The sequence below is a fragment of the Nematostella vectensis genome, chromosome 10, assembly GCF_932526225.1.
Source record: "Nematostella vectensis chromosome 10, jaNemVect1.1, whole genome shotgun sequence".
Taxonomy (NCBI): domain Eukaryota; kingdom Metazoa; phylum Cnidaria; class Anthozoa; order Actiniaria; family Edwardsiidae; genus Nematostella; species Nematostella vectensis.
This window is the reverse complement of record NC_064043.1, coordinates 10,304,866-10,330,825: the sequence shown is the minus strand read 5'-3', so window position 1 is coordinate 10,330,825 and position 25,960 is coordinate 10,304,866. Positions and strand designations below refer to the sequence as shown.

Genomic DNA, 25,960 nt, shown 5'->3' with positions numbered 1-25,960 from the left:
TCATGATAAAAGCGGTATTTAAATCGTGTAAGTTGGCCTTAGTAGAAAACATAGCTAGAGTTCCACTTTGATGAGTGCGTGGGACCTAGCGAGTTTTTTTCTTTCTTATCATATACCGCTGAAACTTCGCGTACTACCTTTAGGAGTAGTATAATAAGCTTTTTGTGTACTGTAAAGTTGCTGTAGCCACACCCTTTAAAAAAGAAACCTTACGTGCTCAGGCAGTATATGCGAAAAGGAGGGTGAAAAACATTCTAGGTTTAGGAGGCGATTGTCCTAATGATAATAATAATAACAACAACAATAATAAAAATAATTATTATTACCTCAGAGGGTTGCCTGGCTTTATACTATGCATTATTCTGACGCAAGCTTCAGCCTTTTTTGCATCTATGGTGGCCAGAGTCTTAGGCAGTCTGGAGGCCAGAGTGCCTAAGTGATGCTTGATGCCTGACCTCAATTGTGAACAATTGTGTTATGAACAGTCCTTTATATGCCATATGAATTTGAAGGAACGATTGTTATTGTATTTCGTTGCAGTCACACGGTATTGCATTCTAATACTTCTCTATATACAGGGTCGATGTTTTTGATATCCCTGCCAACACTAATCTGCTCCTCAAAGATACAAAAACGAGCTCTGCAAATGTGAATAACCTGATAACCAAACCAAGATAACCAAGAACCTTTGTAACTAGAAGCTATCTCCAAGTAATTTGTGCGGGGGAGTTTTTATTTCTCCCCGATTGCAAATGGCTTTCCCACATTTTGTATGTGAGCGCCCTTAGCTATATTCTACCGCCTGTGGTGCTTGAGGCTGCGCTAGAGTTCTTCCGGTGGTACTTTTGCTATGGGGAGGGGGGGGTCATCATTATGGGAACAAGAAGTGGCCTAGCTCCCGTAGCCAAAAGCTGGGCAAATAATTTCGTAATTCAATTCTTTTTAAACAAATTTCCTACGGATAAAACTGTCAGCTGCATATTCTCCAGCCGACGTACGCGGTATCCCTGTGGTTTTGGTAACGCCGCTGGAGACATATTTTGCAGGCTCCGGATATCAATGAACGCCTTGGACTTTGTCTTGGCAAAATGGAGGATTTCGTGCAGTCTGTACTCGGAATTAGTCTCTTTTCTTTGATGATCATAGCCACATTCGCTCTTCTAGGCCTTATACTGTCGGTGAGTATTTATTGATGTAGTATACTTTACATGCGTTTCAGCATTAGTTATGGTGTTTCACTAGTAGAATGTAGAATGCGAACGAAAAAGTTGCATCATTAGGTTTGAAATTTTTTAACTTTTTAATCTGTAATCAAATGTATAATCCTTCAATCCATAGGACACATTTTCTATCGGCATCGTCGCTTTAATATTTTTTTTTCTTTTTCTATTTTTTGTTCTTAGACAACATTGTGTTAGAGTACTTAACGATACATCAATTTTTCTTTGTTTCTATGATAAATTCCTTTTGATATCAAACACTGTCTAGGAAACCGGAAGTTTGGTTCAGACTTTAATTGACATTTTTAATGTACCAAGCAGATGTAACCAAGCAGAAAATTTATTACTAATTGCTAGCCTTTACTAGGGCCAAACTACAGAATCCAGGGCCCCATTTTAAGATATCTTTGTAAGCCACTGGCTAGTTGGCTCAGCAGTCAAATTGAGTGTATAAATTATAGTGACTTGCGAGCCATGGAGCCGCAGAGCCACTCACTATAATTATTCCTCGCTCTTTAATGACTCATTATTAAATGACTGGCGAGCCACAGAGCCGCCAAGGCACTAACTTTGTTATTTGTCGTTCTCAAAAGACTTTTTTCCTAAATGACTGACGAGCCACGGAGCCGCCAAGCCACTAACTTTGTTATTTGTCGTTCTCAAAAGACTTTTTTCCTAAATGACTGGCGAGCCACTGAGCTCCTGAGCTGCTCACTATAATTATTCCTTGTTCTTTAATGACTCTTTTGTAAATGACTGGCGAGCCAGAGAGCCGCCAAGCCACTTACTTTGTTATTCGTCATTCTCAAAAGACTTGTTCCTAAATGACTGGCGAGCCACGGAGCCGCCGAGCCATTCCCTATATTATTCCTCATTCTTTAATGACTCATTTCTAAATGACTGGCGAGCATGATTCGTTCTTAAATTACAGCCCTCCTGCTTCGTTTGTAAATAAAATGACTGCTGAGCCATGGAGCCACAGAACCTGATGAGAGGGTTTTTTTTTTTTTTTGCAGCCATGGATTCTGTAGTCGCTGCTTACTAGGTATACCTAGTACAGTAAATCATCTCCCAAAAGGCCTTGTTTTCACTAATAAAAATAGAGAACAAAACATTTCTTTTATTTTTCCTTTTCTCTTATTATATAGCTTGAATTTGTGTGATTTTCTGCACAATCAAGATGTTATGTCCACACCTACTTTTCCACCTGTTTTTATAGCGAAAATCACCCTCTAACAATTTGTAGCCGCCAAGACCATGGAAAACGATGTGAGACCTATCTCCCTAACGTCACAAGTCACCAAGATCATGGAAGGACTAACTCTTTCAAGAATGCTCCCCGCTGTCTTAGATAAAATAGATAATAAGCAGTTTGCAGTTGCGTCTAAATCTACCGAACAGGCTATTGTCTATATTCTACACCTTATGCCTGAGGCCCTTGATCTCGGCAATTGCTCGGTTTGACTTTTTTTCGCGGATTTCAGAAAAGCATTTGATTTAATTGACCATCACATCTTACTAGATAAGTTAAAATCATTAATGTTGAAATGGCACTTTTGCGCTGGGTTGCAGCCTTTCTACAAGGGCGTTCGCAGTCTGTTTGCCTCGATGGTAAAACATTTCCCTCACAACTACTTAACGGGGGAATCCCCCAGGGTACCAGGCTTGGGCCCATTCTCTTCTGTGGAATGGTAAATGACTTGGTCAGGACGTGGCCCCCGCGGGCTAAGTTCGTGGACGATTTTACTGTTCTTGAGGTGGTACCTAGGAACTCACCCCATTTCCCTCGCAACTACTTAACGGGGGAATCCCCCAGGGTACCAGGCTTGGGCCCATTCTCTTCTGTGGAATGGTCAATGACTTGGTCAGGACGTGGCCCCCGCGGGCTAAGTTCGTGGACGATTTGACTGTTCTTGAGGTGGTACCTAGGAACTCACCATCCCTTCCAGGACACATTGTTAACAACATTCAAGCATATGCCCTAAAGAATAACATGCGCCTTAATCCATCAAAGTGCAAAGAAATGTCCGTTAGCTTCTTAAACTATGATAGTTGCAGTTGGCAGCACATGGCCGTAGGCGGTAATACTATCAATCAGGTGCAGTTATTCAAGCTGCTTGGCGTTCTCATATCGTGTGACTTGACATGGGTTGCGCACTGCGACTTCATAATTAAGAAGGCTAACAAAAGGCTTTATGCTCTAAGAGTACTTAAGAAATGCGGCCTGGATGCCATAGAGCTGATAACAGTCTACCGGTCACCTATCAGATCGGTCATTGAATATGCGTCTATAGCCTTCGCGAACCTTCAAAATTATCTGTCTGACGTCCTAGAGAATGTTCAGAGGCGCGTGCTCAAGATCGCTTTCCCAGGTCGTAGTTATGAGGGCTCACTCACGCTTGCAAACCTTCCAACATTGCACGAGCGAAGAAATATTGCATGCCAGCGGTTCGTTTCCAGAATCAAACCAGAGAATCCCCTTTTTCCTATCATTAAAGGGTTTCACATTACACATGATTCAGGGTATAACCTCAGGTCTAAATCTACATCATATCAGAGGCCTACTAATACGAGTCGTTTCAACAAGTTTGTTACTGTTAAATATGCTGATTACATTTGATTAATTGTACTTTATTGTAGTGCTTACTTGTATCTCTGACTCACCTGTAATCCAGTCTATACTGCGAAAGGTTGAATTAAACTTATTATTATCTTAGATTTTTAGAAAAAAAAGGAAAACTGGGGAGGGAGGCAGTGAAGGAGAGAGAGAGAAGAACACCTGTTAAGCATACTAGCAGTTAAGAAAAATGTTAAAATAGGGCCCTGTCATGGTATACTAGAAGTCAAATGGGTAAATTATATTTTCCCTAGCCATTCATCTTTAAAATGTGATTTTTGCCATCACTTGCAGGGATTGATCATGGTTTTCATCACTGCCAAGGAGGCAGTACCAACTATAACACGGTTTGAGAGTGAGAAGAGCTTTCAGGATCCTAACAAGAACAATGCAATCTACTCTTTTCCTTACATGGAAGAAGAGGGATCTATAGATTTGTCTGTTGTTGTTCCTTCCTACAATGAAGAGGAAAGATGTAAGTTTGAAGAATTCAAGAATATAACTCATCTTCATAAACATTTATTTATGTGTATTGTTTCCATTGCACAGTACCAATAATGATGGATGAAACATTGGAATATCTACTAGAAAAAAAGGTAAGAGATTAACAAATGTGTTATTAAATTTAAATTACTATTTTTTATTCTTAATTCATGTTTATAATTAAGTCCCTATTCTCCCAGAAATCCAATCCTTCATTCACTTCTGAAATTATTGTTGTTGATGATGGTAGCAAAGACAAGACCACAGAGGTAAAACATTTCATCTTAAAGTTAGGTAATAGAAAGCATCCAATAGGAATCATGTTTTAACAACAATTACAAAAAAAACTAAAAAAAAAAAAAAAATACAAACTACAGTGGTGATAGGAAACTCATGTCCAGGAGCTCTAGTTTGTAGAAGTATGCTGCATAGATAACCAAACCTTATGGTTTCCATGCAAAGCTTCAACTTAACTGGATGTTTTATTCAATGAAAAAGCAGTCCAAAATAATAATAATAATCATCACATGTAGGAGCTTGATGTGCCAACAGTAATTCACGTAACAACTTATGTCAGGTTTCCATGCAAAGCTTCAACTTAGCTGGATGTTTTATTCAATGAAAAAGCATTCCAAAATATAATTATCACAAGTAGGAGCTTGATGTACCTAATTTACGTAACAACTTATGTCAGCATAATATTTATTTTAAACAATTAAAAAAATCTGTTTGTTTAGGTGGGATTGAGATATGCAAAGCAATGTGGTGTGAGTAGTGTCCGGGTTCTTACTCTAGCTAAGAACAGAGGAAAAGGCGGAGCTGTTAGGATGGTGGGTAACTTTAACTTTAACACTGTATACAAAAATGTATTTTTAGTATCCAGATTCCAGTAAGTGCTCCACTTTAAATTAGCATCCTCCTTGTGTCCCAAAAAATGAAAAGTAGGTCACTTAAAAGTATTTACTGTAAATGATCTCATTATAGTATTATAGTTTGATTGCAATTTTGCATTGCATTTTTAATAATACAGGTCAGGAACTATTCAATTAAAGGATTCCACAGGATTCCAAACAGTATGAAAAGAAGGTTTAATCTAACAGGACCTTTTTTTTTCGTGTTAGGGTGTGTTCAGTAGTAGAGGAAGAAAAATCCTAATGGCTGATGCAGATGGTGCAACAAAGTTTTCTGACCTTGATCGACTTGATACTGCTCTGAATGATGTGACTGCGGCTAAGGTGGGCGTGACAGATGTCAACCTTCCTGACATTGCAATACTCCCCCACCAACCCTCTTTTCTGGATCTGGCCACTGATAATACTCCCCCTTCCACCCACCCCATTTTCTGAATCTGCTCACTGATACTAATCTCCCCCCACCCACCCTCTTTTCTGGATCTGACCACTGATAATAACCCCCCCCCTCCCCCCAACCCACCCACCCTCTTTTCTGGATCTGACCACTGAAAATACTCCCCTCCCCTCCCCCAACCCACCCACCCTCTTTTCTGGATCTGACTACTGAAAATACTCCCCTCCCCCCCCCCCACCCTCTTTTCTGAATCTGCCCACTGATAATACTACCCCCTTCCACCCACCCTCTTTTTAGGTTTAATTAGTTCGAGTGAAGTTTTTATGAATTGGTGGACATGAAACTTTGATCACTGTTCTTCAACTTATGTCTGAGAGTAATTAATAAGCCTTACCAGGAATTATTTATGTTGTTCTTTTGTAACTATTTTACTGGTATTTTTAATGTTCTTGAAATTATACACCCATAAATAAAGTAGATAAGTGTTTTTGTGGTAGTTATTTAGATGGTCTAAAAAAACTGCCTTACTTATGATATTTATTCAGTTGAGTGTTATAATTCTTAAAATGCCAATCTTAAGTGACTTTCTTTGCCATTATTACGACAGGGGGTCAAGCCTGCCATTGTTTGTGGCTCAAGAGCTCATTTACAGGAGGAGGCAGTCGCCACAGTGAGTGTGCCATTGTGAAGTTTCTGGTGCACCAGGATCCATTTATTTTTAAATAGAAGGAATATTGATTTATATTAGGGGTAAGGTAGGGGTCCAGGGTTCTTTTCCCCAGGGGGGAGGGGTTGTTCGGGCTAAAAGTGATATGGATGCTCATAAGGAAATTCGAAAAATACCCCTAAAAATACCGGCACACCAAAAATTGCTACCCAAAAAATACTCCAGAAGCCCTAAAAAATACAAATTCTAAGAGAAAAGCCTATTATCTATCTATTTTCTCAGATACCCCCTAAAAATACCTTAAAATAGGCCCAATGTTGACCCCTAAAAAATACGAGCATCACTATCAGATTAGCATGGGGAAAACCCCCCTGGGTGGGACTATTGATAAAAAAGTACTTATACTCCTTCTTCCCGCTAAAAAAAGTGGCTATGGGGGGGATGCTTGCTAAATCCATGCCCTTTGAAAAGCTTAGGGTTTGCAGAGAGCATTTTAAATATGTAGTGTACGCTTATGTTGAATCTGCTTTTGTTTTACAGAGATCTGCTTTTAGGAATTTTCTGATGTATGGGTTTCATTTCTTAGTGTGGTTTCTATGTGTAAAAGGCATCAAAGACACTCAGGTAATGGATGGCTTGTTGTGCTTGGATGCTTCTGATCAGCCCACAGTTATCGACTACAGTAAGCTGTTACTGGTGTCCCAGACTACTATTTATTTTGTGTATTGTTTGTTTAATTAGACAATTAAATAGATATAGCTTGATGGGCTAGCGTAGTTCATGAAAATCCAATAAAACATTTCTTGCATCCTCATTGTTTGCTTTAGCTGGTTTACTCAAAAGATATGACAGACTAATTGTGATTATGATTTTGTTTTCAGTGTGGCTTTAAGTTATTCACTAGGTCTGCAGCTCTGCTCACCTTCTCTGCACTGCATGTAGAGAGATGGTATTTATGCTTAGTTTTACACGTTTCATGTAACCATGACCCAAAAAAACATCCTTTTATTCCTGATACACAGGGCTTTTGATGTGGAACTCCTTTACATCGCACAGCAATTACAAATTCCTATAGCAGAGGTGGCAGTCAACTGGACAGAAATAGATGGTATGGGATTTATCCATGAATTAAAGTTGGGTAAAGAAGTAAGAAGGGTTGTTTTCTTAAAGAACTTTGCTATCAGTTGCGCATCTATTTTCTGTTTTCAGGTTCTTATTGTGGTTGTGAGATTTTTATAAAAAAGCTCACTCCCTCCCCCCCCCCCCCCCACCCACCCCCTTCTCCCCAGAAAAACTAGGTCCACTTTTTTGGATTTCGCACCAACACCCCACCCCCTACCCCCAAGAAAAATCCTGGGTGCGGGCCTATAGGTTATTGAATGTTTTATTTATATTTTTAACTTCTGTAACTGATGATTTTAACCATGTCTAAATATACCATATAAATGTTTGAGTAAACATCAGTTCTGTCCAAATTTAATCCTCACATGTCCCTTTTCTCAACTCTCGCTTATTATGTTATGTTGGCTTTCAGGCTCTAAGATGATCCCCGTGTGGAGCTGGTTGCAGATGGGTAAAGATCTTCTGCTCATTCGCCTGCGCTATGTGATCCATGCATGGAGAATCCAGACCATCAAGCTCAAAACACAATAATAGAATTCTATCTGCACATGTTTGATATAGTTATGCATGCAAAATTAGTGGGAGCCAAAATGTGTACAATTGAAGTGTTCTATGTCAAATCAAGTTGTTTGATTCCAGAAAAGGGGTAGAGGGGCCCCTCCCTTAGTGGGGAAGTATGGATCTTCTTTTATAGAATTCGAACTTCATAGTGGTCTATATGGAAATCATATACAAAAAATAATAATATTCAAGCTACCCAGGGTACCTGAGGTCAACTCGAACACTTGAAACCAAAAGTCGAGTTGCAAAGACTCTTGTTATTCTTGTGAGCAAAAGGCTTAGTATAATGGGAAGGAGACGCAGCTATGTGTCTTCTTGGCTGTATGTGAGTGTGTAAGTTGGACTTTGGACGGTAACAAAAAACGTTGGGTAGCACTAGCCGAACTCTCAATATATTTCAGTTGTTACCAAAAAGAGATAGAAGCTAGTAGCCTCTAAAACTTTTGGGAATCTTGAATGCAAAAACATAACAATTTTCGCACTGTCACTAGAGAAATGCCGAACATCAATTCAAAATGAAAAACTATCACGTTATGCCTTTGCTTTAGAATATTTTACTATTATCCAAAATGAAACATAACCAATTAGGAACTCGATATTATTTTGACTATGTACTAAAGAAAAGCTGCTACTTTTTCACGGAACGCATAAATTGCTAGCATGTAAGAACTCTTTTTCTAATGGAATCGATCTGTGGATAAGAGAAATTATTGAGTAATATAAATGAATTAATAAATATTGTTTTTGAGCGCACGCACCAATAATGTTTGATTTAGGGTACTCTGGGGTACCACTGGAACGCGACCCCTTCGTGTTTTCCAGTAATTGCGGGTTGCCTGTGGACGAATGGTCTTTCGCGCGTTAACCGTATCATTTCCAGCCATCACGGCCCCATAGCATTCTCAATTTATTATGAGCCACGCTTGTAGAAACTTCCCTATAGCACTTAGTTCATCTGAGCGGGATAATCTGTAATTGGACGTCAAACACAGCCGAATAAGTCCAGAAATATGCATGACCTTTGTCACTCGAATCTTGCGCTGTGTAAGACACCCCGACGTATTGCTGAAATAAACACCTCATTTGTAGTGTTCACACCAATGTGAAGAAATACGATGCTATAATAAAATGAAGAGAACCGATCTGGCGTCCGGATGATCTTGCTCTTCCGGCAACTTCCTGTTGAATAGATAAAAAAATGCGCTATAATTTCACAACTGATTTCGTTAGGCTTAAAATGTTGGGTCTGGAGCGGACAAATCTCTGCAATAAAATCTAGGCTGTACCCGAATTGCACGGATCGGATTGCTTTTAAAGACGAGCTTCAGCCTTCTGGTTTCTCAAAGAATGGATGGTCTGTGGGTGCAATGCATCTGAACCCTTTCCTATCGTCCATTGGTCGATATGACAGACTCCGACTCGCTGCCGCCGGATCTGTGACGTCACCCTGTGTGTAATGTATCTTCAGCTTACCAACACAACAGTTTCCGAGCTGGTGATCGAACATTTTCGTTGTTATTTTTCCACGGAAGCAAACTGATCAAGGTCCTAACGATATCACAGTGTTGGAGCTATTGTTGAGTCATTTCGGCGAGCGTAAGACGACACCTTGTTGTGTTTTGTTTATTTGAATGTGAGTTGGCGCCAGCCTGGCGCCTTCGCTCCCCTTGATAGATTTGCCACGGTTTCGACTGCAGCGGTCCAACCTCACAGTTTTGAAGTACTAAAAGTTCGTCTAAAACCAAAGAAAGGAGACAACTAGTACGCTAGAAGCAGTCCGAGCTATTAGACTTTGCTCGGAGGCGTAAATACGGCCGAAAAGAGCGATACTAGTTCATCGAACATGTCTTCAATGGCGTCCCTGTTTTCTTTCACACCGCCCGCAGTTAAGCGGCTTTTAGGTTGGAAACAGGGCGATGAAGAAGAAAAGTGGGCTGAAAAAGCTATCGAATCGTTAGTAAAGAAGCTAAAAAAGAAGAAGGGTGCCTTGGAAGATCTAGAGAAGGCGCTATCGAACCCAAATCAACAGTCGAAATGCGTGACGATCGCACGAAGTTTAGACGGGAGGCTACAAGTATCGCATCGCAAAGGCCTTCCACATGTAATCTACTGTCGTGTTTGGAGATGGCCCGATCTACAGAGCCACCACGAGCTAAAGCCTTTAGAATGCTGCGAGTATGCGTTTGGCTTAAAACAGAAGGAAGTTTGCATAAATCCCTACCACTATCACCGAGTCGAAAGTCCAGGTTTGTGCCCCCTCGTTTCTCGCATTAATCTGCATTGCTATGTTTGATTCTACATAGCATTCGAAAATTCTTTTCGGATTCTCAAGTCGTAGTTTCTTATGCGTTTATTTTTATTTTGCAGTTTTGCCTCCCGTTTTAGTACCTCGACAAAGCGAATACCCTCGGCCACCACCGCCGTTACCGCCACCATTTCGAGCAACTGATGACCCTCCGATGCCTTATAACGCATCCTTTCCCTTCACCAATCGACAAAACACCTCGGAACAAAGCCCTTCATTCGATATGGCTGGTAGGGTTTAATATTTTCTTTATTACTTATGTTAAATATCTAAATTCCTAATCACTAGAAAGCAATAGTCTGTCCTCCATCTTTCATATTTTTACCTGTTTGAATTGAGATGAAGTCTAAGATAAGAGTCAAAACGTTTAGTTAACAACGTCTGAGTTTACTTTATGGTGTAATTTATTCTTTACTAGTCAAGTCCATGATTTCGTGAAACTTTTGGCCTTCGAATTCCATCGCTAAAAAAAGTCGAGCATTACACACCGGAAGTAAGCGCTGCCTCCGAAAAAGAAACATTGCCGAATAGGAAGTTGAAGCCCTACCTAACGACAAAGAAAAAGCCATTAAAGCACGCTTGCTCGTGTCTATTGATATGATCTATTGTTACACTATAATCGGCAAGGTACTAAAAGCCACTCAAAATGTGTGAGTTTCTATTTCTTCATGATTTTTTAAATTAAATATTAATCAATTGTACACAGTGAAGGATGCTGCAGATTCTGTAACTCTAACAAACATCTGAAAGTTCACCTTTATTTAGCTTTTCCTTTAATTATGGGTTCGAATGTAGTATGTTATGACTAGTTTTCAGGATGTTGTATTTTGGAGGTCAGAGGTTTATTTCCTCTGTGGAAACTTGGTTTAGCCTATGGTTTGTTTAATTTTCCTTTGATGTGGGTTTCAACCCTTTTCTTTCCTTCCTGCCAGAAATTTGATCTTCTTTATAGCCATCACAATCTTTAGCATGTCATCGGACAATTATTAGGCCTGTTTTTATTTCAATGGGTACTTTTGAATGGAACATGGATGACTAGAATTGAATAACAATATATGGAACTTCATGGAGGATTGAAGTTGTATGTTGTGCATCTCTTTGAAAACTAAATAGTCTCCTTGGCGTTACAGCATGACGTAGCCCTTCGTTGGAGCATAAAGCCTCCAATTAATTAAATGCCAGCAAGGCTGCCATGGACGGCAGAACAAGACGGACAGGGATGAATATTCCCCTCCCCCCAAAGTTTTTTTGGTTATTTATTTGGTTTATTATCACAGTTGTTATTGGTAGTTGTATACAGCAGTGCTGGCCGTGCTCTCTCTATACACCCCTATACAGCCGGCTCAGAAAATGGAAATACTTTGTGAATGAAATACTATCACAAAATGATGTATATCTTATTGCAATTGATTGCTTTGGCTGTATGGGCACTTATGGAGTCACATATGGCTTTTCTAGCTATGGTTAAGTTCTCGTACAAATTTTGTCAATAAGAGCTGTTTGTCTAAAAAAAAGAATACAGAAGACATGTAAATATAGGAAAAATTAGAAGAGTGGTAATTAAAAAATTAGTAGTGATCATTAAAAAAAATGTTTACAAGATTTCCTTCAGTTTTTTTTATAAATTTTTATCCAAACAATCATTGTTTATCTACCGAACGTAGATATTTCGGTGATTTTTAGCAGTTTTTTTTAATGTTTCAACACTTAAAGTAAATTTGAATAGAGAAAAGTGTTTGAGAATTTAAATAAGTAGTTTGCGGCAGGGGTCCTTTTTCCCTCCTCCCTTGATCTGATAAACTTGACAGTCAAAATAGGTTTTGCTCAGCATGTCTAATAGCATTTGAAGATATAGACACATCTATGCAGGTGAACTAGCTAGGGTTCACCACAATATGGATGGTTACAAATTGATTGATTACCATGGTATTGGTTTTTCAATTATTCACCCTATTACTTACTTCATAGGAGCAACATTAACAGTTAGTAGATTTAAGCGATTTTTCTAGCATTCTATTTTGTATTAACAAACTCTGGAGAGAATTGTTGAGTTCTTCAATGTAAAGTATTCCCAGTGAGAAAAGTAATCATCAATTGGTTTAATCCCATGATAGGAAAAAACTAAACTAGGAATATTTATGAGTGTTATGAGAAATAGGGCTTATTATAAGGTATCCCTTCTCAGTTAAGTTTTTCTCTACCATTTCTGTAAAGATATTTGTATGATTTCACTGACTTTTCTTCATTTCAGAATGACAAAAATCATCATTATGATTAATCAGTTCATTTCCAATTACCCCAACTAACCGAAAAATTTTAAAAATGGTATGAAATGATAAAAAATTGCATATACAATGTACACCCTTTGATAATTTTTGGCTTCCATAATTCCCCATTGGAGTTCAATTTATCAGTTTTCATGAGCTTCACTTGGTGGTTTGAGTGTCTCCATAGACATGTGATGGTTTTGGGCTGCACTTCTATGTTTGTCCCTTGCAAGAAGCTATGAGGCTTTTACCAATTGATCGTGAATTAAGCATCTTAAGTGTCTTTCTTTGCAGATTCGGGTGCTGGATATATGTCAGAAGATGGGGGTTCCCCAAGGCCTGAGCCAAATGCCATGGATGTCGATCCAGTTAACTCCCCACCAAGTATAAGTCAGTCGGCAGGTAGGTATCTCAGTCTGCCCACCCCATGATAATGTGCCTTTAGAGAGATCAGTACATAAGATAGTGTCAATACTTTACCTCTACTCTATATTATTGCTACATTGTTTAGATATAGTAGACATTGTTTAGACATAGTAGTGTTGTTCTAATATATAATATTAGCCAAGGCTGAAGAATAAGGTAAAATATATAATATCACGTACTTAAACTTCAATTCTAAAGTTTTATTTAACAACAATGACTACTTTCAAATTTCTATGAAATAAACTGATCCCTCTTGATTTACACTAAACACCTGCGTATACAAAACTAGAATTTTCAAGATTAGGCTGAATAGATTCTTATAAATCAGGATACCTTTTACAAATCAAGCTGTTGAGGTTCAATTTGTTCTTATTTGTTCATCTACACTGGACAATAACAGTCACTATAACTGCCAGTCAATGCTAAACACAACATATATGTACCAAACATTTATATGAAAAGTATCTTTTCTCTTTGTGATCAACCATAAATCAGAATTTCGACAATTTAGTTGAGTGCTCTTTCAAATAAGAGCCTGTTCTTAACCACCAGTCTGAAAAAGGTGCCTAAAATACCCAATTTCAGCCTGTGGGTTCTCTAGCTTCCTATACATGGGTGTTTACTGTAGTTAACCCTCATTCAACAGAGCTCAAATATAATTCATAAACTAAAATTACATAGCTTGTTGGCTTAAAAGAATGTCTATTGAATTCGAAATGTAGGATCCCCTCGGTTGATGACATTTTGTTGCTTTTCTAGAACATCATTGTGTGCTATGAGCACAATTTATTACTGAACCCATTTCCTGTTTTAACCTACCCTTGATGTAAAGAGTGATATACTTTTCACTCTTTCAACATAGCAACCAGTTCTTTTGGTCAGCCATTTGGCAAAGAAGTTTCTAATATTGTAAAAGGTAAGGGAATGCGAACATTTCCTTCCCAGAGGACATGTCAAATGTAGTAGCCATATTAGCTACTGGATAAGGTATTGTACTGGTTTGCTTATGGTGTCTTTTATGCGAGACACAAGCTGTTTAAAATAGCATTCCACATGACTACTGGATAACACGTTGATGTTATCTCTTTTCATCTTTTTGCCTGCAAGATCAATTACCTTTTTTTTTACTCTACTAAAAAACCTAACTGTATGTCATCCAAGATCCGCCCCTTGAAGATTTTAACGATCTTCTATTTCTAAATAATTAAAAATACCTTGTAGCGTTCTATTTTTATTCTAAGTTTTATTTATAAATTTAGGTATTGAAATCCTTCCTTATCCAGTTTTTATTGATAAATTTAGGAATAGGACTCTACCTTAACCAGTTTTCATTCATAAATTTGGCTATTGAAAACCTTACCTTATCCAGGGATTAAGCTGTGTCCTTAATGCTTTTCTTGTCACTTGTGGTTCAACAGAAGCCATGTCCCATGTGACCGCCGTCAACTACCAAGAGCCCCTGTCCTGGTGCTCCATCGCGTACTACGAGCTGAACAACCGAGTTGGGGAGCTCTTCCATGCAAAGAGCACAAGTCTCATTGTCGACGGCTTCACTGACCCCAATACAACCAACTCCGAACGCTTCTGCCTGGGACTGCTCTCCAACGTGAACAGAAACTCGACTATCGAGAACACGCGAAGGCACATTGGCAAGGGCGTCCACTTGTACTACGTGGGCGGGGAAGTTTACGCAGAGTGTCTTAGTGATTCAGCCATCTTTGTGCAAAGCAGAAATTGTAACCACAGCCATGGGTTCCATCCCACGACTGTCTGCAAAATACCAAGCGGCTGCACCCTAAAGATCTTCAACAACCAGGAGTTTGCACAGCTCCTGTCCCAGTCAGTGAACTATGGTTTTGAGGCCGTCTATGAGCTGACCAAGATGTGCAGTATTAGAATCAGCTTCGTGAAGGGCTGGGGTGCAGAGTACCACCGCCAGGATGTGACAAGTACGCCCTGCTGGATTGAAGTCCACCTTCACGGGCCACTGCAGTGGTTAGATAAAGTGCTAAGCCAAATGGGCTCACCCCGTAACCCCATCTCCTCGGTATCGTAGACTAGCCGCTTTTCACTAACTCAACACATACCCTCATGCCTTGTCCGCATTGCCCCCTCTGAGGGCGAAGTAAGGAAGCTAGCAAAATCACACACTGGTTTGATTTGTTTTAGTTCCATGTCTTTAGCTCCGACGTTGGCAATGGGATCAAGAGCTCGGCACGGTACAAAAATTATGTTCGATACCGTACGGGTGACAAACCAGCAGTCACATAACATGCTTAATCTACACTACACAGGAAACCTTCCACAAAGCTTGCTTTGTTGACTTTCACCGAGCCGTATAGTGATGTTGGTTTTAAGGCTGGTGTTCCCGTTTAGTTGCGTATGGCTTGTTTATAGCATCGCTTTTGGGTGTTCTGTTGCTGCTCCCAAATCCTTCCTGCCACAATTTAAACATCAGATTCGAGATCTGCCCAATCAAAAACCGTCTTGTTTAATTTCAAACGCTTTGATTTTGAGGGCTGTGGATCACATTTTAGTCACCCTTCGGCAAAGCATGTAACACAAATGCATGCCAGTACTGTAGCTCGAACACTTTCTGAAAGCTTTCGAAGAGACGCTTATTTTTATCGATATACAGTAGTGAAATTCAGTTTAAGCAGAAAAGTAGAAGCCTCATTTCATTTGATAGTTCCATTAGAAACAATAGCCTCTGAAATGTGCTACACCGAGGGTGCTAGAAAAAGTGAATATGTTAGATTTATGTATTAGGGAAGTGTTTGTAATGGGTCATCTCTTGACTTCTTGGGTTAGGCCTCAGCACTAAGATAAATCTGATTATTACTTAAATGTTGTTCGTCAACTCGTAGTCGAGTATGACCATAGCAATACTGACAGTATAACAATGTCTAAGGGGCGGAGGGATGAATCCGCAGGTGGCTTATAAGGCCAATTCGTGCAAGAAAACCCCTTCCACAAGTCGGACACCAGTAAGAGGGGGTCATATTGGTAGGTTGGTCAGCTCTAGCCTTGCGTTTTTGGCGTTTGTTTTTGGCTGCGTTGGAGCGTTTATTTTCTGAGTGGATGGCACCTTTGTGAATCAGATTACGCCAAATCGGTCTGTCAGATGCTGCAGTTTCCCACGTTGAAACGTCGGTATTGAAGTCTTTCAGATGTGATTTGATGCAGTCTTTATAGCGTTTGCGCTGGCCTCCAACTTTCCTATAATAAATCCTTAAATATATTTTACTTATCGCACACGTAAACGTTGTGCGTGCAAGTCCATTTAAATTTGTGCTTCCAAAGCTTTCAGCAAAATGTTGTTAAAAGTAAAAGAAACGATCCAATTTTTGTGTGTCTTTGGTCATCTTATTTCCTCAAGGGGAACTGATCATGGTAATCTACTCCAAGGAGAAACATTTGTATATGGAGCCAGATTTATGCATACTTCTTATTGACCGAGTGCGCGAACATGTGGATCCGACGATTTTTCCATGGGAAAAAAATCGAGGCCAAATAAGTTCTCGTGCAGCTTAAGGGCCTTTGGTACTATCTCTTGCTACGAAACTCCGTTGCTACGAAAGGGAAAAGCGCCACATTCGGTTAAATAGACTAAAATCGCTGCGCGCATGCCAACTTTATTCCGTGGCCCAGTAGTGAGCGCATTTGACTCGTAAGCAAGCGTACCGGGTTCAATCCCCGGTCGAGTTTCTTTTTATTTATTTTTATTTTCTTCAAAACTCAAGCTCTAATTTTGCTTTTTCTTTTTTCCAAGAGATTGAAATAAACTTTAGAAATTTTGTAGAAAAAATAATGCAATTTTTATATGTTTTTCGAGAATAAAAATAGATGGCGAAAAAACAAGATGGCGGCCATTTCCGCGCGGGAAAAACACGTTAATTTTGAACATTTTACAACAATTGTGAATTTTTTTTCAATCAAACCATTGATATTACCATTCCTTACAACTTAGCGCATGGGATTTTTGAAGAAATGAAAAAGTTATTACCAAATATGTGGTTTTCAAAGAACATAAAAATTCGCCATTTCTCGCGGTATCAAAGTTTCGCAAATCCGATGCGTGAACTTTTAGAAAATAGTAATGTTAAAATATTTCTGCAAAAAATATGTTAGATTTGAACAGTAGCTTCTCCGACACGTTTTTCTGTTCTGGGTCACGTGACCATGGGAGGGGTCAGATGACGTCATCACTTGTGTCATTTATGTCTAAAACACGTTGAAAGTTCCAAGAGATTTGACAAAAGACAGAAGCTTTTTTTATAAAACAAACAAATTAACCTAGCTACGGACTCAAGGTCAATAAGATATTCATAATACAGAGTTTTGAGAGTTCTTCATCGCAGTGCGTTTCGCTGTTTCTGAGCGCTAACTGAGATCGCGCGTAGAATCGTTTCTGTTTCTTGTATGAGCCCGACTTTTTCACACTTATCAAATTCTAAATGGAAAAAGGATGATTTTGAATGCATGTCAGGGAGAGGATAGCAAAGCTCCCCAGCGTTCCAAGATTTAATGTTGGTTCAGCCATTGAGCGCCGTCAGGTGGGGCGATTGTGATCAATGTTTAATAGGGATGTTTGGATTGTACATAGGGAAATGAGTGGCACGTTTTCTTTGGAAAACTAAAGAAGCGATAAGTCTTTAATACCCTATTGGGCTTTTTCCGTAAACCTATGTATTGCGTGGGATTTTCATCCTAAAATCCGAACGGATGAACGTCACGTAAACACCCTACCTGTGTCTAACGGAAATCGGGTGAAACTCCTTCCAAGATAACACGTGACATAGGCGAGGCCATGACGAGACTCAAGTTTAGATGTTTCCAACTATTATCCTATACCCCCCTGTGCATGGCTTTCTGTGTCGCTCTTTTACTTTGATCCACATGGAGCAAAGTAAACGAGCAACACAGAAAGTTATGCGCGGTAACTATCCTAATGATATCTATAAAATGGTTCGCTCTTAGCTGGGAAATCCTGCTGCTCGCCACAGTGGAACGAGATAATGTTACTGGCTCTCATTGCCTCAATACAGACTATCGAGGGCTTTTTTTAAGAGTCGAAGGGCTTATTTGTAAAGATGATAAGTGGGTGATCTTATACGCTGACGCACAAATAACCGAAACTGCTCTGAACAGGACATGGAGCTGGTTCTTAGACAACCTCTGCTTTGGAAACTCACTGTAGCTAAAAATCCTTCATAAATAGACCTTATAAGGTTAAGAAGAGATGAGGAAAAATGGTTGCATCACCTTGCACCCATCCCTCGCTGAAAGGCATCGGTGGAAAAAGTTACTTCAATAAGATTTCCAATAATACTAGCTAAAAAAAACGTAAACGGTGCCATAGTAAATGTTTGTAATAAAATACAATAAGGGTGAATACAAATAAAAGCCTTCAAAACGCAATGGATGACTGATCGAAATTTTTCGTACATTTTCGCGAAGTAACAGGACGTGCAATCGGTCCAATGCCCGGTGCGATCGTAATGAACAACGAAAAAATCTCAAGAATTATAAAAATGTGATCGAATCATACCACCCCAATTAATAAGGATTCCCTAAATTTTTTATTCGTTTGAATTCAAAATGTCATAGATTTTACAACGAAATATTTAGAACCCAGAAAGTATAGCGATAAGCACAACGCGTTTCTTTTCTCTTTTTATTGTCAAAACAGCGTTTGCTTTTGATACCGATTATTGTATAAATCGATCATACTAGCAAAACGTTCAAGTATAAATAACCGATATCGAATTGATAATAAGTGTACATGAGGCACACTAGTGGTCCATAGGTCTTCCTTCTAACCATATCACTGCACCCAAAAGAAAACAGGGCAGGGTCGAGTAAGCTTTAAGTAATTACTTGTCACATGAAACATGGGGCGCAGGAAAGAAAGAAAACGCCAATACTCACAACAAATTCGGCATACCATTCAAAACATTTACAGTTTTCAATATGTCATAGTCTGATGGTAATGCCTTCATCTGGATAGCTTACACATCAATTGGGTTGATTTGGAAAACAGTATAAAAAACGATAGTCTATTTCCAGAATCCCCAATGGCATGGAATGGTATTTTTATGACGACACTCGCGCGTTCACGCGAATCACCTTTCCATGCTCATTTTCTTGCAAAGGTTACGCGCGTGTGCTGGGTTATTCACAAAGTTGAAATCACATTGTGTCACAAGGAGATTATAATATACTACTACGTGCGGCCACTGCTGACAAACAAATTGAGGAAAAAGTTTACAGAAGTGAAATAAAAATCTGAACTTTTGCTACTCTCTAAGAAATAAAAAAAAGAACTACACCCGAATGCATATCCTATATCCGGTTTATGATTGCGAAAAGTTCGAGTTTTATTTACCTCAGGTTTTAACGTTCTTACGAAATGTAGACAAGTCATCAAGTGAGTGTATTAACAACTTACACGACCAATGAAAGCTAGGGAGTAAATTAATCAAACCAACGTCCAGTTAGCGTGTAGTCCAGATTGGTGAGGCGCAAGGTGCTCAGATTTGCCAAAAACAACTAACAGAGTATAAATGCCGATGTTTTTAATAAGACGAGCAGTTATTTATTTGGTTGTTCAAGGTTGAGTGCTGTTCGAGTTTAATACCGTTTAGTCTGTCTCGTATGATAATGGCATAGCAAGCGCAGACTGTAGACACGATTCACTCTTCAGAACCTGTAATACGAGCAAAACACTACGGTCAAGGCAGCACTCCAGGAAACCTAGGGTGCATCTGAGAGGAACTACTCCGATCAAAAGTCACCGGGACATAGTTTTTAGTGACAGGGCGGAGGAAATATACTTCAGCTTAAGTGCCTTGGGTCAGGAACTCAATTGGAATGGCATTTAAAACACGATTGAATAATAATTGAAATTGTTTTAATGGTTTAATTATCTTCAACGAAGTTCAAGTCAAAGGAACTTCACTAGAAGCTTTGCATAAACTACTGCTTTTGTTTCTTAACTCCGCGAACAGCGGAATCAAATAAATTTTTTCTATATCTTTCTATCATATGTATAAATGGCTTTGCCAGACTATCATTCAAATCTAAACGTCACAACAATAAGCAGTGAGTTTTACTCTAAATATTACCCAAGTTTTCACCCCGTCGAAAAGACATGATATAAATAAAATTTAGACTCCCTTAACCCCGTAAATGGTATAATAGTTCAACTATAGACTTGGTGCGTGCGACGGAGGGATTTGGCCAGTCATTAGTGATTGTCTATGATGTCTCTACCTACAGCCACAAGAAGCTGCTACCATCTCCCCGTACTCCTTAAGAACTATGCTGCCATCCAGCTCAAAGTACAACATACTGATAGAATGAAGTCTTGTCGGCACACAGCATGCCGCAGGGACAGATTTACTGTACCGATGATGCAACAAGTTCTGGATAATTGCGTGATTTGTCGGATTGAAGTATTGTTCTATGACTTCAGGACAAGTCCCTGTGCAGTAATAGGCGCTAAACCCACGAGGTGCGAGAATCCAGTCGCTCCAATTCAACTCCTGGAACTTTACGAACAATCTGTGGCGACGACACAAGTTGTCCGCCACGTCCCTTCGGCTCCTCGTCCGAGAGGCCATGATAATTTTGCTATTATCACGACTAAGGTCGTCCACGTTCGGTACTTTATAATTCAAGGCATGTTTCTTTTCTTGAAGCTCATCCTGTATTTCAGCCATCTGCGCTTTTTGAAGCTTTTCCCGATCGACGCCAAATTCCACAAGAATAGGATCCTTTCGACCGCCGGTAGCGATCTTGAAGTCAGACGGCGGTGCCTGATATGAGCGAACAGACACCCATAGGCCGTAATTCTTACTCGGATACTTGGACCAAAATTTGACAGCAGATGTTACGTTAAAGGTTATCCACTCCCCCACTTTCCTGCATTTAACCAATTGGACATCCAACGCCACCAATTTTCTTTTCCATCTTTTGTTTACGGAACTCCAAGGCTTTGTCAGGCGAGACACTGTAACCTTGTATAGTGCACGAGGATTCGGTAGGCTCGACCTCCGCTTAAAAATCCTAATTTCCGCGTGTTCCACTTTCTCAGCTGGTCGCATAGCGGAAATATTGAAAGTGAATAGGTGCTTGTGGGGCCCCTTTTTGTCCTGTTCGTCTGGTGACGAGAAAGTAAACGACAGCTCTATTAGCGAGATTATTGTGCATAAGTACACACAAGATCCCTAAACATAGCGGTCACTAGTTTGCATAATCAGGATAGTGTTCTCACGAAATGAAAACGATCACATACAAACCTCGGAAGAAGGTACGGACAGTCCTTCCCGGTGTAGAATGCCCGTTCTTCGTGAAGCCATCGATGAAAGCCTGCTTTCGATACAACTCAATTACATATCTCGGTACTTGCCACCTACTTCTAGAAATCGCAGGCTTTTCTTTCACTTCTAATAAGTTGAGTAAGTCACTTTTTAAATCGTCTATTTCTAGAGATCGTTTATCAGCGACCGTTCGATACGGCGGATACAGCAGCGTTAAAAACAGCAAAAGTTTGAAATGATTCATTTCACGACACGCTGAGAGAGACTGAGTAGACGAGCTGTGCATGGTTTGAGCAGTGCAGACACTAAACCGCCCCTTATATTGTACGCACCGTCATGAGAATGTGGCTGGATGCCCTTCGCTTGCACGCTGGAATCTCGCGCGTAACAACAGTCGCTTTCAGCTAGCGACTCAACCTTAGATCCTGAAACACTAGCAAATTTTTCAATTTATCTCGGTACAGCCCAAAATAACGCACACCCATTGTTAATCAAGGAAGACGGTCTAATGATCTGAAAAACACTATCCGCATATGTGATTCATAAGCCCGCGCACCGTGTACCGTGACCAACTGAGTGAGACGAGCAGTGCATTTCATAGACTTCAAACACAAACATAATATAAACAATCCAGGATAAATACCCCGTCACCTTGAAACCTCCATGAATACTAAGCCTAGAGTTTGACTAAGAGGTCACAAGCTACAGCTTGGTAGAACATGGTGTTCCGGTCGAGAAAATTGGAGTTATTTATTACTAGGCTCACGCCAGAAGCACCATGGAGCCATAATACGGTTCAATGACAAAATGACAGAAACAAGTACCTGCACAGGCTCTGTCTAAACCACATATTTTGCTAATGTAGTTTGTCATTATCAGAAAGAATGCAATAATTTGCTAGCTATTACAGGTAAAAGAGGGAAAGGGAGGAAGAGAGTGTGGTTGTGCCAGCTTTGGCTACCCTAGGTCAGTCCTCGGATTTCCAGCTAAGCTGACCATACTGTGGTCGTACCGTGCCGCGGCCAGGCGCCACTTTGTCACCTTATAAATGTGGCTATTATCTTTCACATAAGGCCCTATCCCTTCCTTTGTATGGCACCGATTTCTGTGGATTAAGAGTGTCTTGAGAAAAACCCTATTGTTGTTGTTTTAGCGGTTTCCTGAAAGCCCTCGAGACACTATGGTGACGTAATGGGTGGCGTCCTGGGGGCGAGCCAAACCTGCGCACGGAGAGAAGAATCTGGCGCGGGATAAGGATCGGCTATAAAGGAGAAAAAAAAAGGTATCCAAGAACAATTGCAGTTTTTATGTGCGTTAAAGGAAAATCACATCGGAATGGCTTCAGTCTAAATACGATATTACTTGTATAGGAGATGGAAACGTTGGTTTAAAGATAAAAAAAGTAGATATTTTTAGTCGGGCTACCTGTGGTAGGCCGACTTGAGATTTAGGTTTTTTCCGTTTTTTTCCTCCGCCACATAATTGAAAAATTGCGCAACAATATCCTTATATGGCAAAGCCCGAAGCCACGTGCGTCATACGCTTCCAACTTTCTATCGCTACTTTCCAGCTTTCTTGGATGCATCAAATGACTGTGATATATTAGGAAAAGCTGCGCAGTTATCTTTAATTCACTATCATGGAACTAGATCTCGATACGCAAAGTTTGTTTTGTTTGGTAACCATCTCACTCGCGTTGTAAGAAGACGAAGCAGAGAACCAAGTGGGATTCCAAAGAAACAGCTTGCACGTGTTTTTCATTATCTGTAAAGCAGATACATAAGAAGACTTGTTCGAAAAAATATCGTGAAAAATTTACCAAAGTCATCTCGAATTCATGACTACCGGTATTACGAAGAAATATTCAATTAAAAAGGATTTGTGAGCACGACGTCTGGTCAGCATATTTCAAAGTAAGGTATATTCATATAAACAGAGGCAGAGTAAGAATAATAAAGTAAAATGGAAAAGTCGATGAAGCCCATGTGGGTGTAATTATCAATTCAGCGGCAGCCATATTATTTAAAAATGTCACTCACAGAGAGAATTGTTGCAAGTTTAATCTTTGTAGAAACTACCCTGGCCCTGTTATTGATTCCACTAAAACAACAATTGCATCATATAGTGAAGGAAATGTAGCATTATTTGGATCAAATGTAGTCGCCAGTGTGTAGCTATCATAGCTGTAAACTCTCCCGCATTAGGCGGGTGTCTCAAGATTTTGAACCTTTTCTCAAGCCTAATTTTCTTGAAAATATCCATACTTTTACTGTATTCAGCTATGTTGATGCTTCTTATACATATACTGTATCGAGGTAGCGAGGTTGACAGATATGGGCTATGTCTTTGTGTGCCCTCATTTATAAGATTATAACAATCAATTCTACCCCACTGTATTTGGTCAATATCATTGGTAATGAATTGTATACCAGTTTATCAGCTTTGTCAAGACAATATCATATTTGATGTTGACAGAAGTGCCTGAAATCAATCACAATGTCTGACATTAACTATCAGCTTCAATACAGTCCAAGCTATACTGGCAGTATATATGGTACGGTGACAGAAGGTTTTGACTGTTCTATGTCTTTTGATAATGTTTTACAAACATTATTAGAGAAAAATACAGGTCTTTCATTTTGACTGTTGGTTCAAATACTGTGGCTATTTATTGTACTGCCGATGGAAGATTTAAAACATTTGATTCTCATTCCAGAGATTTGTTCGGTATGGCCAGTTCTCTAGGATCTTGTGTATTGTTAGAGATATCATCGTTAAATGATTTTATAAACTATTTCAGAGCTCTCTATAATAATTCATACTACATATTTAGCTAAAGGGTGTAATGCAAATTGAAGCATCTGCCAATACTAATTATATTAACCAATCAATGCATGGAAATGGAGTTTCCTATCATCAATCAAATGATAATAAGGGATCAAATCTTGAGGTTTAAAAACATTTTTTTGTATTGTAAGATGCTGCTGTGCATTTCTTTTTATTCCATTTGCTTTTCTGTTGTTACTGGAATTCACAAACCCTAGATGCATTTGTTTATCATGGGAATTATTTATAAGGTTCTAAACACTCCATCTTTTACAGACTTCACCCCGCTAAATGCCTCCCAAGCGTCTTGTTTTAATTACACGTCATGACAGTTGGTGTTGTAATAAGTCAGACATTAGCTGTCTTCACTAGTCTATGTTCAGACAATAGCCCGACTAAAATCTTACTCGCAAGATCTTGTTTGCATAAAATTAAGCAAAAAGGAAAGCTCAGCTTCAGGGTTGGTGCAAGGCTAGGTGTTCGAGTACACTCTTTTTATAATAATTTTCAGTTGAGGCTGGGCCGTTCATATCTTAGTAGCATTTTGATATGTTATAAGGAATGTTCATAAATTTAAGTGTATAAAAATATAATACTATATAAAGTTTAACAAAGTAAGTAGACAGAGGTTAATAACATATGATCAGTAAACATGATATTTAAGGTTGTTATTATGAACACAACGATTCTAAATCACAATAACAAACTGCTCTCTGAGATTTAACAAGTTCTTAGAATTTGGTCTCACGCTGGACGTTCTTAAAGGTTCTGATAAAATAGGGGTGCACACATTGTTGGTCTGATACTACATTATCAATCAATCGACAAACGCTGAGCATGCTGCAAATGCTGTGTCACGATGATTTCAATTGGGCATACCTCCAAGGAGAGGCAGTAATCACGAAACTTTTCAAATAACGTATATTATTATATCCGTTCAGACACTGCATTCAAAAGCGGCATTTATTTGTTTTTCAAATCATTCAGTCAGTTTTTCAAATAGCGTTGATGTGGCGAAATTTGCGAATGGTTGTGTAAATGACATTCACGTCCTTTGTGCGGACGTTTATTTTTGGCAGGCTTCTATTTGACGGGGGTAAACGTCTATTAGGATAGGGCCTATTGAAAAGGGGCGTATATCTTAAAATGTCTTTTCGGGAGGTGTCTTTTCGGAGGAAGCTTCTGATCGGGAACGGTGGCTACGTGATTATAAGCACCATTCTATAGATTCTTTGAATATTTGACCGATGACAGTATCCAATAAACATAAAAAACATCGTCATTTTTCTCAATTCTGACAAGGCTTTCTAAAGTACAAGGAATAATACACATTTGAGTGACTCTGTATTTAAAAACTTGAAAACAATAATACTATAAGTGTATAAAAAATTGAAGAGCTCATAAGGGTATATCTTGGTGCGAAAAGTTAAAACGGTATTAATAACACTAGCGCGGACGCTATGTCTAGTCTACCGTGGTATTACGTGTGGCCATCAACAAACCCTACTTATAGGGGTAGGGGGAGACAATTTTGAATAAATGTATAATGGAAAACTGCTATTGGAAAATTATATCCTTTGACGACAATGTGCAATGATATTGTCAAAGTGTGATCCACTCACTGGCAATTGAAGATAAATACAGCCGTTATCACAACAAACTGCCCCCCACCACCACCACCACCCTCTGCCTCGCCCCAAAGCAGGGTAAAAACTTTTCGCGCTAAAACGCCCTTGTTTGGCCAAAATCACTGTTGCCTTGACAAGCAACCGGATCATCCAGTGACATACTGTACGTGCCCCGGATATTCGCATGCGCGCGCTTATTTTCCCGC

General features: G+C 39.4%; 3 protein-coding genes and 2 long non-coding RNA genes across 6 annotated transcripts; 3 read left to right on the top strand and 2 right to left on the bottom strand.

Moving 5' to 3' along the window:
• Positions 1-1,030: 1,030 nt before the first annotated feature.
• On the top strand, positions 1,031-8,731 carry LOC5519200 (dolichyl-phosphate beta-glucosyltransferase). The gene is made up of 11 exons (XM_048733387.1): positions 1,031-1,178; positions 4,132-4,312; positions 4,387-4,433; positions 4,521-4,589; positions 5,058-5,150; positions 5,442-5,555; positions 6,236-6,298; positions 6,836-6,919; positions 7,177-7,244; positions 7,318-7,403; positions 7,830-8,731. The coding sequence occupies exons 1-11, from the start codon at positions 1,089-1,091 to the stop codon at positions 7,946-7,948; spliced, it is 1,014 nt and encodes a 337-aa protein (XP_048589344.1). The 5' UTR covers positions 1,031-1,088; the 3' UTR covers positions 7,949-8,731.
• LOC116603055 lies at positions 7,662-9,402 on the bottom strand. The gene is made up of 2 exons (XR_004290453.2): positions 9,265-9,402; positions 7,662-9,157 (listed from the first exon to the last, which is right to left on the bottom strand). It is a non-coding gene; the product is annotated as an uncharacterized LOC116603055 (long non-coding RNA).
• A 41-nt stretch (positions 9,403-9,443) lies between these two features.
• LOC5519264 (mothers against decapentaplegic homolog 5) lies at positions 9,444-15,823 on the top strand. 2 transcript variants are annotated; one of them, XM_032364001.2, is made up of 5 exons: positions 9,444-10,224; positions 10,346-10,513; positions 12,845-12,952; positions 13,839-13,892; positions 14,395-15,823. In XM_032364001.2, the coding sequence occupies exons 1-5, from the start codon at positions 9,822-9,824 to the stop codon at positions 15,030-15,032; spliced, it is 1,371 nt and encodes a 456-aa protein (XP_032219892.1). In that variant the 5' UTR covers positions 9,444-9,821; the 3' UTR covers positions 15,033-15,823. The 2 variants fall into 2 exon arrangements, with proteins under 2 accessions (XP_032219892.1, XP_001639100.2); XM_001639050.3 differs by lacking the exon at positions 13,839-13,892.
• Positions 15,824-19,872: 4,049 nt separating this feature from the next.
• LOC5519265 (bone morphogenetic protein 2) lies at positions 19,873-21,780 on the bottom strand. The gene is made up of 2 exons (XM_032364025.2): positions 21,280-21,780; positions 19,873-21,140 (listed from the first exon to the last, which is right to left on the bottom strand). The coding sequence occupies exons 1-2, from the start codon at positions 21,584-21,586 to the stop codon at positions 20,248-20,250; spliced, it is 1,200 nt and encodes a 399-aa protein (XP_032219916.2). The 5' UTR covers positions 21,587-21,780; the 3' UTR covers positions 19,873-20,247.
• Positions 21,781-22,103: 323 nt separating this feature from the next.
• On the top strand, positions 22,104-23,095 carry LOC116603066. The gene is made up of 2 exons (XR_004290463.2): positions 22,104-22,210; positions 22,454-23,095. It is a non-coding gene; the product is annotated as an uncharacterized LOC116603066 (long non-coding RNA).
• The last annotated feature ends 2,865 nt before the right edge of the window (positions 23,096-25,960 follow it).